Below are 12,640 nucleotides of genomic sequence, written 5' to 3'. Positions count from 1 at the left end.
TAGCCTGGAGAGGAGGAGGCTCAGGGGGGGCCTTATCGCTCTCTACAGCTGCCTGAGAGGAGGTTGTAGGCAGGTGGGTGTTGGTCTCCTCCCAGGTAACAAGCGATGGGATGAGAGAAAAGGCTTCAATTTGAGCCAGGGGAGGTTTAGATTGGATATTAGGAAAATTTTCTTCACGGAAAGGGTGGTCAAGCACACGAAGGGGTGGAATCACAGTCTCTGGAGGTGTTTAAAATCAAGTCAATGCTGTGCTTAGGGACATGGTTTGGTGATGGACTTGGCAGTTGGACTTGATGATCTCAAACGTCTTTTCCAACCTAAATGATTCTATGATTCTATCAACCGCTACCTGTACTGGAGCCCTACTTCCCAGGAAGTGGCGGTACATTGCCTGCTGATGGGAAGTAGAGAATAAATCTTTTGGTTTTCCTTTGCTTCCACATGTGGTCTTTGGTTTTGCTTTATTACACTGTCTTTATCTTGACTCACAAGATTATTTTCTCTGTGTCTTCCCCCACTCGAGGAGGGGAGTGATAGAGTAGCTTGGTGAGGACCTGGCCTGCAGCCAAGGTTAACCTACCACAGCTACCAAAAATTTTTAACATCTTCAGACTCAAAGGTGCATTTACCTTCATAATTTTTGTAACAACATAGTTTTTGTAGTGTTTACAACCAGTGTATTGGAGAGTCAGTTACTAAGCAGAAGACTGCTTACTTTTATTTTTCTCTCTCTTTGAAACTGTTAAGAGGTCATTCAATATACTGTCACCAAAAAGCAACATCTGATCACTGTGTAAGACACTTCAGTGTCAAGTGGTTCTAGAAATTAAAAATCGATGCTACCTTTATCAGACATGGAAAAACAATGAAAAAGATAGAAAAATTTCCAATGCACAGGTTTTCCCTTTGTGGAGGTTCAAAATTCTTTTAAGATCTTCTTATTTCATTGTTTTAAATTGAAAATGAAAATCCATGTGCTTATAATTTTTTTTTCTTTTTAGGTTGAACTGTTTTAGTCACCTAACAGTCCATTGTTCGTGATTTTGCGATATTAATAACTCAACATTACCTTTCAAGGATTTTCTTTGAAAACTCACTGTCTAAGCCCTTGTAAAAGTCTGATTTGAGTTGCATTTATGATTTTATAGTGATGGACCTGTCAGTTTTTCAATTATAAAGTTTTATTTTCAAGGACATTACATCATCTTTGAATTCCTTCAGGGACAACTGTATGATCCTTTTAGAGTTTCCTGTATTTGACAAGATTTTGAAAGCTACTTAGATATTTCACAGGAGCTTTCTTAGCTCTGCATTGGAAGCTTACTACATATAACTCATGAAACTGTAATTTAAACATAGAAAATCAGTATGGGATGACATTTGACACAGTACTCAATAGCAATTTTTTTTCAGTTATGAATTGTGTAGTATCTTTATTTGGGAGTTTTCTTAGAAAAATGTAAATACTCTGTCCTGCAAATGTGCAGAGAATTTAGGACTGTGGAACAGTGGTTTGGACACATGTTCAAACCTACCCTATTTAATTTATAATCAATTTTGTCTAAGCACCCTGTTTTTGACAACTGAATTAACATCTCTGTTGCATCAGTGTCTTTGAAAAATATAAATAGTGATGTTGCATATAGCCACAGGCTGACTTACAGCTGTCATGTCACCAAAGAAGGAGAAAAGAACACCATGTAATTTTAACCCATTGAAAGAAGTCCTCCAGGAAAAGAGAGAAGTAAGGCCCTGTAAAATTTAGACTACAGCTAATAAGCTTTGAAGCCAATATAAATGGAAAGCAGCCACTTTTGAGAGAGAAAGGCACATCAGCGGAAACTGACTTCCCCTTGACGCCTCCAATTTCTCTGCTGCTTCAGGTTCTGTCAGCTTTGCTAAACTCCTCTCCTATGCTTTACTGAAGACAGTTTCTTCATCTTACTACCTAAATCTAAAGGGGTTTGCTATCTTCTCCTATTGACCTATTTCAACTGCTAATGGAATGTCTAATGGCCAACAGGTGACCTATTTCCTATGGAAGATGAGCTTAAGTCACCCTGAATATGATCACTAACACTTGAAACGAACTCTGGCTAAAAGCCATTACCTAGAATAGCAAACACTGTTTGTATAATCTGGTTTTTTTGCTTTGAACATAACAGGTAAGAAAACCTAATGGAAGATCTTGGAAACAAATATGCACTGAAAAAGGCTAAACAACACCTATGAAAGCAGCTAGGTTGAACAGGATTGGCAAGAATTCTGTCCAAGTTAGTTGCTAATTAATATCTTTGTTAATCACTTGGGTCAAATGGGATAACTGACTTTATTAGATAGGGTGCTAGTAAAGAAGCTGGAGACAAAAGTTTTTTTTCTCACTCTGTGGTTGATTTCCTCTGTCAATCTGTTCAACAAAATTTAAGAAATAGCACTTTCTTACCACAAAGATGCCAAGGAAAATAGAAGGATGCTCAGCCATTGCAGTAATGAAGGGCTCAACAGTGCCTACAAACTGAAACAAGACACAATGGAGAAAACAGATGCCAGCAAGCAATCTCTAAATAATATTCTAACAGCCTTTCCCACTGCTGCTGTAGGAGAGACCAAACTGAACTAGATGGACCATTGGTCTCACTCACTGTGGCATTTCTTATGTTTTCAACTGATACGTGCTTCCATGCTTGGTGTTACTTGCTGCTGGACTTAACAGATAGGGAGACCCAGGTGAAATCATATTGATTGACAGCCTGAGGAATAATCTGTGGGACACTGGGATCATCTCTCTGGCTTGGTATCAACTTTAAACTGAACTAAATTCCCAGAGCATTCAGACAGCCTATCTAACACATTTTCTAGAAATACAATAAGTGAGGACAAGCTGGACTTCATGATTATTGGCAGAACAATTTCCAGCCCTGGAAACAGGTTTAGAAGTAATTATTTCTGTGTAAGAGAGGGATTCTTAGTATATGAAGAAACACCAGTGACAACACAGGTTTCTTTGAACTCTCACAGTACTTCAAAAGCTCTGAGCAGTCATGAGCATTTGAAGTATTACTCCTTGAAGACATTTAATAGCAAGCAACAGTGTTCTGAGGGCTACCTAAATAAACATTTCAACTAGAAAACAAAGAAGAAAACATCTTTTCTTACTTTTTATAACATCTCACTTGCAAGTGCCATAGTTATGGTTGAGAAGGTATTTCCATTATGACATTTAGCGGTTAAAGAACATGATCTGTTGTGCTAATATTGTTCATATTTGTTCACTACCCAACTATGAATTATAATGAAAGTACAGTAAAAATCCAGTCGGGCTGGTTCTGAGTTATGGAATATAAGCAAACAGATTTTTGTATCATTTGAAAAATACTTAGGTTGCCCTTTTACACTCCAATTCAGGTAACTTTTAGCTTGACATATACCTGCCTTTGGCATGTTTGAAGAAATCTGTTTTTGAAATAATCAAGTTATGCATCTTAAAACTGCCTACCTCAATCACAACTGTGCCACATTGCATATTTATTAAAGGACACATTTTCCCTTGAGAGAAATATGTGCATATGTGCCTGACTCTCAATGAAGTCATGCACATATCTGCGTGTAGAATGTGGCGATAAAGCATAAATGAAATAGTAGAGTTGAAGAAGGATTGAAAATTATAAAAGCTATTGGAATATAGCTCCCCTCCAAAGGGAAGGTGCATGGGAATACAAGAGGATTATCTCCATAAATACATTTCTTGGTCCAGTTTCACCCTAGGTTCTCAGATCCATGCAGAGCAAAACTTATGATTAAACTTCGGTTATTTCTTGACCTTAGGGAAACGATATGTAAAGCACACACATCAAGTATCACATGCATTCCACAGAACTCAGATTTCTTTATTCTCAGATATGAATTATCCAAGTAACTTACATAAGAATTTCACTCTGCTGGCTTGCTGCCTTTTCTTTCATTGCTTCTCAAATCCTTGAGACCACGAGTTATGCAACCAATCAAGGTTATAGTAAAGAGCAACTGAATATTACAGTTGAAATGAAAAACTGCATTGATTTTATATAACTGAAAAATAAAATAGTGAATTATTTCAACAAAAAGTCTAGAACTTACTTAGAACTAAACCAAACAGAATTTAGTTAGAACTTAATTCAGTTCATTTTATGAACCATACTTACACAGTGGTTTTCATGGATTTAAATGAAGTACATTTCCTTCTAACAAGGGTTTTAGTGATATTTTAAGTCATGACAACTCGGTCTACTTTCAAAGTTACACATATAAAATTTAGGTTCACCATTGCAGCCAATTCCTTCTAAACATTTGTTTTCTTAATAATTACACAGTTGGCAATCTTGTTCATTTTTGTATTATTATTATTTTCTTCTGATGTCTTCTGCTAATTCAGTGGAAACATGATTAAAGACAGGACACATATTCTAGCAGATGGGCGATTGCCTCTTAAATCCTCCTATGGAATGAATAATTGCAGGCATGGGCACCTGCAGTTTTCCTCCCTTAAAATATGGACAGCCCAGCCTTTGTGGTTCTAACCTGTGGCCTGAGGCCCACATACAGGCCTTCAGATTTCTGGATAGCTGCATCAGGATATAGCTCATAGTGATTTGATTTGAATTTAAAATTGTGTCACTTGAGCCATGCTGTGCCAGATTTTAAATGGCATCTTCATTTGTATCTACTGAGGCTCACATTCGTGTATCACCACCATTTTATTTCAGGCATGGGAACCATGGTAATGTGACCCTCTCATGCTGTAAGCAGATGCTCTTCTCCTCTGCAGCCCAGCTGCTGGAAGAAAGGATTTATGTCAGGTCCACTGTTCTTCCCTGATGGGCGCCAGGAGCCCCAGGAAGCACAGGATAAGAGTTTCAAAGCAGATACAGTATTGATTGCAGCTCCCTTGATCTGTTAAAATTATGTTCAACCCTTCAGCTGCAAAGCTCAGTAACCACTGAACTAGGACATGTGGTGGAATTTTTCTGAGGGAAGGAAAGTTACGTGTGGAGGAGACAAAGTGTTTTATCTTTGGAAGCCAGTTGCTATAGTTGAAACATATTAATCAGATGATAACAAAAAATAACTTTCTCTTCCTCTTCACAACAACCTGTTTTACTTTGTCATTGGTATCTAGCTGTATGTCTACCTATCCAGCTGTCTAAATGTGTGTATATATATATGTATTTATGTGTGTATACCTCTATATATGACCTATTCTATTTATACTACATATTGCATTAAAAATTCATTTTACTAATCTAAAATATTTAAGATTTTCTGAGCAGTGTTTTTTATTCTCCAATCTGCTTTCCAGTTTCTACATACAAGGAATTCTGGGTTCCAAGATCTACATTTTTTAATAATTTAACCTGAAGCCTACATTTCACACAGGAAAAAATGAATGACTCAACGGTTTAAGCTTGTTAAACTCAGTGGGCCACATTTACAATTAGAACAAACTGAAAAAACTCCTTTTAAGTTAATGAAAGGGTGACAATTTACATGGCTGAGCAGATGGCCCTCCCTCTCCTCACCTGTGAGAGCTGTACACTACAGTTCTTTTAAGGGGAGAAGTTACCCTAATTTTGGAGACTAAACCAGACTGCTTAGTCTATAAGAATAGGTCTCTTAATCAATAGTTGCACGCGTGCCTGCATGCAAGTGAGTGTGTGTAAGCACATCAGCTTCCACAAACAATATAAGCTTCCATAAAATGAGGAAATGTCTACGTTGTCCTTTGTGGACTGAAGGAGGAAGGGTACTTTGGTGCCTGGTCAGTCATGGATTTCCTAACACACAGGGCTTCCCTGTGCTTGACACCAGCTGTGTGGCACAGCCAGACTGATACTGCACAATGCATGACCTGGACAGTGCCACAGTATCACACAGATACGCTGTCTGGTCCAGAAAACAACTTCTTTGTTGCTATGTGGTGCAAAAAGATTGTGGATGTTTTTTAGCAGGAGACTTCTCAGCACTACTACTAAGAGCCTGGGAAGAATGAGACTGACAAAGGCAGATGCCAAGCAAGGAGCTTCTTGAGGGAATCAAAATTCTTACCCGTGTGTAAGACTGAGAGACCACATTCAATTCCCTCCAGTGCAGATCACAACATGTATGTCCACATACATGTCACAGCCTCCAAAACCTCTCCTTATTTTAGGTCTGGAATAGTCAAGTTTTTACAAAATACCATAGTAGCTACTTCAACCAGTTTCTGCCCGATAACTCAGTGGCCAGAGTGTTCAGCTGCAAGGTGGCACACACATACTCCATTCCTGAGTCAGTGTTCAACCCCACCTCTCCCATCCTGCAGCCCAATTCACCGACTATAGGCTACCTTCAGGTGGTCAGGGTGAAGGTATGGGCAGAGCACTGTTTTGCTTCAGGTTTGGTTTGGTTTGGTTTGGTTTGGTTTGGTTTGGTTTGCTTTGGTTTGGTTTGCTTTGGTTTGCTTTGGTTTGCTTTGCTTTGAAGGGACTTCTGGAGGTTGTCTAGTCAGTCCTATGCCCCACTTCAAGTAGGACTGTCACCATGACCAACATTGCAATTGCAGCTCTTCCATCAGAGGATGAGACAGCATATTACATAGTATCACATATGACCCCTCACATAAAGGTAGCTTGGTTTCTTACCTGAAAGTAAAGCAAATTCCAGTTCTCACTGCAAAAAAATACACATTACCTGGAGCAGATATCAAAACTGGAGCCTCACCTTTCTGCCAGGTAATTGCTTTTTCACCTTATTAAAGCTCCCTGTAGCCTGAAGAGCATTTAATTCTACCCAAAGCAGAGCATTTTTTGGCAAAAAGAACTGAGACAACCCTCTTTCAGAACACCTCTGTTATTGCTGAGTGCAATGCTCCTGTGGGAGACAAGGTGCAAATTCCCCCCAGAAAAAAGAATTTACTCTGTACCCTTCAAGCTCTGAATAATAAGCTACTGGTTAGACAGGCGAGGCACTAGAAGCACTAGCACAAACCACTGTGTCTTAAACCAGCCAGCATCTGGCATTTTTTGTCTGTGAAGTGTGATTGAGTATGTTCCAAGAGGTGGAACTAATTTCATCAAAACTTATGCCAGACCCATTTGAGTCAATAGAAAGAAATGAACATTGAAACCCGTGATTCAGCTGACAACCAACATTTGCACAGAGGAATGTCAATCAAAATGTCAGGATTAAATCAGAAAAATGTAGATATTTTAATGCACTCTATTTTCTATATGATGAGGCATTTAGGGAGGACTTATCAGACAGTCTTTAATTCTAGCCCCGCGTGCAGAAATGTATTCTGAAATTTTTATATTCTAGGATAGCTACTTGATAAAAATTACCTCTTCCTCTCTCTGCTTCTTTATAAACTTCATAAAGAAATCCTTGTGGAATCATAATAAACCCCACTAAATTAAATGAAAACTCTTTTTATATGCCCTTACTTTAATTTTTCTTTGCTCCCAGATGTCTGTTGTCCTATACAGGGAAAAAGAAAAAAAAAAAGATCTCGCAATAGTGCTGTGTTAGTCTTAGATCAATGATGATATGCAAATGTAGAAAATTGTCTGCTATATTGTCACATTCATTTTTAAACCTCTCTACACTAAAGTATGACCATCAGTCTGATTACTTGCTAACACGCTTTTACCCTTTTTCTTACCTTGTGGTATGGGAATCTTTTAGTATTGATTTCCAGATGGTGAGACTCTTTGAAGGAAAGTTTTTCTCTTTCTTTAGTATATACTGTATAGAATAGAATGGATTCTGTGGTCATTACTTTGATGTAAGTGGTAACATTTAAATAAAACATTGTAAAGTATCTAATAACAGAGCATACTGTCATAACTGATGGTATGTTGCCTTGTAATGGTAGCAAGTTTTGTTTGTTTCCCTTTCCTCCTCATATTATGTCTAGCTTTTTATGTTACTTTTGTAGAATGAGGTTTTCATTGCCTCAGATGAAGTGTTATCTTTTTTATTTTTTTTCCCTGATGGTAAAGCTTAATTTCTGAACAGTAACAAAGAAGTCATTGCATAACTCCCTGAACATCCTAAATCATGATTTGTTTAGAATTGCAGATTGTGATCAGAATACTTGAGCCATATTTCTGTCATCAGAATTACATACCAGAGCCATCACAAACACATTATAATCTATTTTGAAAAGAGCATGATGCCGAGTAACGAAGAATCATGATGCTAAAATTTTTATTTTTAATTAAATACAGCACTGTAACATAGAAGAATGAAGGCTCAAATGAGAAGACACCGATGTTTCTGCTCATGATTTTCACACACTCTTCTCAAGATGGTTTGTCTCTTGCCCAACATCAGCAAAACACAATTGCAAACTACAACAGTTGAGACAGCATAATTCATACGTGTTTTCAGACACTTCCAGCTCTCGGGTAAATGAGATCCATTAAAATATAAAGATGTCTGATGAATTCTGACAGATTGTAGCCCTCCAAACAAAAAGGTTTCTTTCACGTTTGCCCAGATTGTTGATGCTGTAGGCATCCAGTAAGAGCAGGGCCTGCATGTCTGGCAGCAATGTAATCCATTTACCTTTAACAACCAATTGAAGCCTGTGTTTTTGGAGTTTGTTTTCAGCTGACCACTGACTTGTCTGCAATTATTCAGCATGTGGATTGGTTAAATACTGAGAATTCATGACCTCCAATGTGATTAAACACCTGCACTGCTCTTATGTTTAATTATTAATAAAAGCAGCTAATTATTTTGTATGACCTTTTGCCACAAATATGTCCTTTGACTTTTCTTGAGATCAAAAGGCATCTTTAGAAAGAGATCAAAAGGATCTGCAACTACTAGAATCAGCTTCCTTTACGATCTACAAACTGCTTATTTCAAATCAAAGCTTGATTTTACAATTGGTTCACTTGAGGTGACATACAGTGCTAATCATCTCACATTTGGTTGTAAAAATAGAAAGTGTGTATCTTATTTTTTATTTATTTGATATAACATTAATTTGTGCACATGCATGAATGCATGTGCACAAAACCACACACAATTCATTTATGAAAAATGTCAGATTATGTAATAAGAAGGGAATATTCAGTTATAAAGTTAATACAAATTCTATACATTATTTTTGAAAACTGTTTTTCAATACAACAGGATCACACATCTCAGTGAATCCGCAGTTGATTATGTCCAAATGTTGCTGCTTTTGGATAAATAAAAAAGTCCTTAGAGATGCTCTGTTAATGGGGACTGGGGGAATCAGCTCTTTTTTTTTTCACCTTGAAAATATTGGGATGCTTCAATTTATTTTAAAGGCAAACCTAAAAACTTTAAGAAGGTGTACATTGATTGGTATTCTTAAGGTTGCATACAATGAGTTCTTAAGTTTAAGACACATTCCTCTTAACCAATGCTAGCTCCAAATCAAAAAAGGGGCTGTGCATCTAAAACTAAATTTATGCAGCTCTTAGATGTTCAAGTACAAAATAATCAAGCTAAAAACATCCCTCCAGGCAGCTCTTTAACAGTCTCAGGGTTGTTAGGTGCCTCTCAGTGAGCCTACAATTGCAGCAGGACTGGTACTCTCACAAATAGTAGAGCCACTTTCTTTTTCAGAACAGTAATAATGCTGCCTCTGCCTAATTCTGCTTTTTAGATTCAGCTCCCTGTATATAAATCCCAGCTTTGCAGGTAAAAGCACTGATGTCGCTGAATCTTTCATTTCAGATGAAAACATGGGAAAACATGAAAGTTTCGATCTACATAATGACTGTCCACTTTGCAAAGCATCTGCATCACTTACTTGCACAGGAGACGCACAGAAAATGATAAACAAAATGTAGCTGCTGCTATGTCACTGTCATAAAAGGCTGGAGAATGTTTTGGTTTGTTTGGTTTTTTCCCCCCTGGGCTTCACTGAGAAATAAGTAGCGCTGTCAGAATGAAAATAAACTCTAAATTATTCGATCTAATTTATTTTTATCATTTTAAGTCTAAAATGAAAGTTCCAAGGTGTTAACAGTTTTCTGTAGTTGGGACGGTAAATTTATTTTTCAAATTAAAAGAAATCCCAAGTACACTAGCTCAGCAGTCTATGTGCACTGAGTTCAAAAGTTAATTTTTTGAACAAAATTTAGCACCTTAAAAATAAAGCTGTTTAGATTATCCAAGAACAAAAAACAGGGACAAGAATTTTTAAAGTATATATTATTTGTCACCTCTGCATACGCCTGTGCTTAGTAGGATCAGTCCCCCTCTACTCGGGGGCCTGACGCACCGCGGCAGCCTGGCTGCAGCTGACGCGCCTGGCCTCCTTACCCATTCCTTATCTCTCCTCCTGCCCTTCCTCTGCTCCTTCCTCAGCTGACCAGGCTCTGCTTCTGGCCAAGAAGTCTTAAAACGGCCTTTTCAGCACAATTTGCGTAAAGAATATGATTTTACATCCAAAAATAGTGTCTCAATATAACTGGTGAGCTTTGGTCGCAATGTTTCAGCCGGAAGGCCGCCATGTCCAAAGTACGGTCAGAGAAACACTGTTCCCACGTTTTGCGATCTCACTTGCTCTCAGGATATCCAAACATAAGAAACGTTTAGGGAAACCTGAATGCATCAACAAAATGGCTCAAAAGGCCTCCACGCAATTTATAGCCCCTAAAAATGCTGCGGATTTGAGAGCGTCAGAGCACGTGTGGGGGTCCCTCCCGGTGGCTGAGGCGATGGGGGCTCCGCCACCCCCGCGGGGCCACGCCGGCCCACGGCGACGCTCCCCGCCCGCTCCGGCGGCCGCCCCGGGGCCTTCCGAGGCGCCCTGCAGCGGCCACCCCGCTGCCCCCTTCCCCCACCCGCCCGCGGCAGCCCTCGCCCCTTCAGCACGGGGGCGCCCGCCCTCGTCCCCCCCCTCTGCTCGCCCCAGCCCTGCAGGCGGGCGCGAGGGTCCCGCGCGAGCCGGCGGGCGCAGGCAGCCCCCGCAGGAAACACCGGCGTTTGGCCGGGACAAGCACAAGTGGGAGCGCAGGGCCTCTGCCCGAGGGCTCCCGCCGAACCGCCGCGCCGCAGGCCCCCTCTGAAGGCGGCTGCCGGCCGCCGCCCCTCGCCATGGAGCCGGGGAGCGGCCCCAGCGGAGGGGCTGCCGCTGCAGGTGGGTTGGGGCCCGAGGCAGCCCCGCGGCCGGGCAGGTGGTAAGGGCGGCGGGCCGCGGCCTGAGGGGAGGTCGGTGGGCTGCCTCCTCCGCCGCGGCGGCCGCCGCCTTCGAGGACACCCTTCGCCTTCGTAAAGCCCGCGCCGCCGGCTGGGCTTCGGGGGTCGCCTGGGGGTGCGGAAGAGGGTCCCGGGGCGGGGCGGGCGGCGGGGCCAGGCGCACCGCGGGCGGCGTGGGGCAGGCCCGGCCGGGGCGGCCTCGCGTGTGTCGGGAGGGGTGTCCTGAAGGGAAGGTCAGTTTCTTTGGAAGGAAATGGCAACCTTCACACGGATGTTGCACCACTCTTTTATTATTAATGAAGAAGATAAGCTACGAATTACTTCTGCCTGTATTCATCCAGTTCTTAGTTTTCTTTTCTGGTGTTTTACAAACCTGAAGTCGGTTTCCTGCTTATTTCACCCAAGTCACGAGTAAGAGCGCTGGGTTGTTGTTCAGTGGTACTGGACAGGTGCTGGAATTCAGTTGATGTTGTTAGTGCTTTGCTTCTGAAAATAAGGTCGCATTAAACATGCAGATACAAGAGAAGAGAGCTATCAAAAAGTTACCAAAGAGCAGTTATCAATATTTTTACCTGAAACTGACTATTTCCAATGCCAGTGAATTGAAATGGTTGTTTCTGATCACCTTGTCCTTAGGAATTTAGAAATTGGTGACTGATGGAAAAAAGTAATGATTAATTTTGTCTTATTCCCCAGTTGTTCTCTTAATTTGAATAAACTAGTAATTAAGCAGAATTAAAGCGTAAAAAATATTTCTCTATGGACTTGGGTGCAAATGCTCGGCAAGGCACTTCCACGGTTAACTGTCTTTTACAACTTCCAGTGCTTCACAAACTAATATCCAGGCACTACATATTTAAATGTGATTATAGTTATGTTAGTATCTATAGTATATGTAAGACTTTGTTCTTCATTGCATACTGTATGCCTTTTATAGCACTAGATTCCTAGTGTTCCTACCAGTTTCTCTATTCCTTGTCTTGTGTTTCAAACATTTACTTTCTTTTGAACAACCTCATCTTTCGTTCTGCCAATAGAAAATTTATGTAAGAAACCTAAGAACAAGGTTTTTAAAATACAACTGATGCTTTTTGGTAACTTATGTGAAGGAAACTTGTTCACTGAAAGATACTGATCTTGCAGTTTTAAAAACCTGTGGAAATTGAACTGTTCAGATGCTGAAAGTGTGAAATTGAAAAGGAAATTATAGTGGTATTTTAGTCAATGGATTTTAACACAGGAAGAGGAGAGACGCAAAATAATCCCTGTATAATCCTCCAGACTCTTCATGATTGCCTTTTTTTTTGAATTCTGCTTTGAAATTCTACATTGAAGAGCTAATTCAGTCATTGCAATAGTAAAATGTGGGAGATATGGCTGCTTTCTTGTTGTAACTTGGCAGTATATGAAGACTGGGATTATTTTCCACAGTCCAAAA

The 12,640-nt window shown here is 40.2% G+C and overlaps 1 protein-coding gene across 1 annotated transcript in view; it reads left to right on the top strand.

Annotated features, from left to right (window-relative positions):
* The first annotated feature begins 6,482 nt into the window (after positions 1-6,482).
* MEI4 (meiotic double-stranded break formation protein 4) overlaps positions 6,483-12,640 on the top strand; it is a 93,395-nt gene continuing 87,237 nt past the window's right edge. Inside the window, exon 1 of the mRNA XM_080387721.1 lies at positions 6,483-11,143. Within this exon, the coding sequence (XP_080243847.1) occupies positions 11,101-11,143 (43 nt within the window). The 5' untranslated portion in view covers positions 6,483-11,100. The remainder of the gene's footprint in view (positions 11,144-12,640) is intronic.

This window comes from Falco punctatus, assembly GCF_963210335.1.
Source record: "Falco punctatus genome assembly, chromosome: 5".
Classification (NCBI taxonomy): domain Eukaryota; kingdom Metazoa; phylum Chordata; class Aves; order Falconiformes; family Falconidae; genus Falco; species Falco punctatus.
The sequence above is the reverse complement of the archived record's forward strand: the minus strand, read 5'-3'. Positions and strand labels throughout refer to the sequence as shown.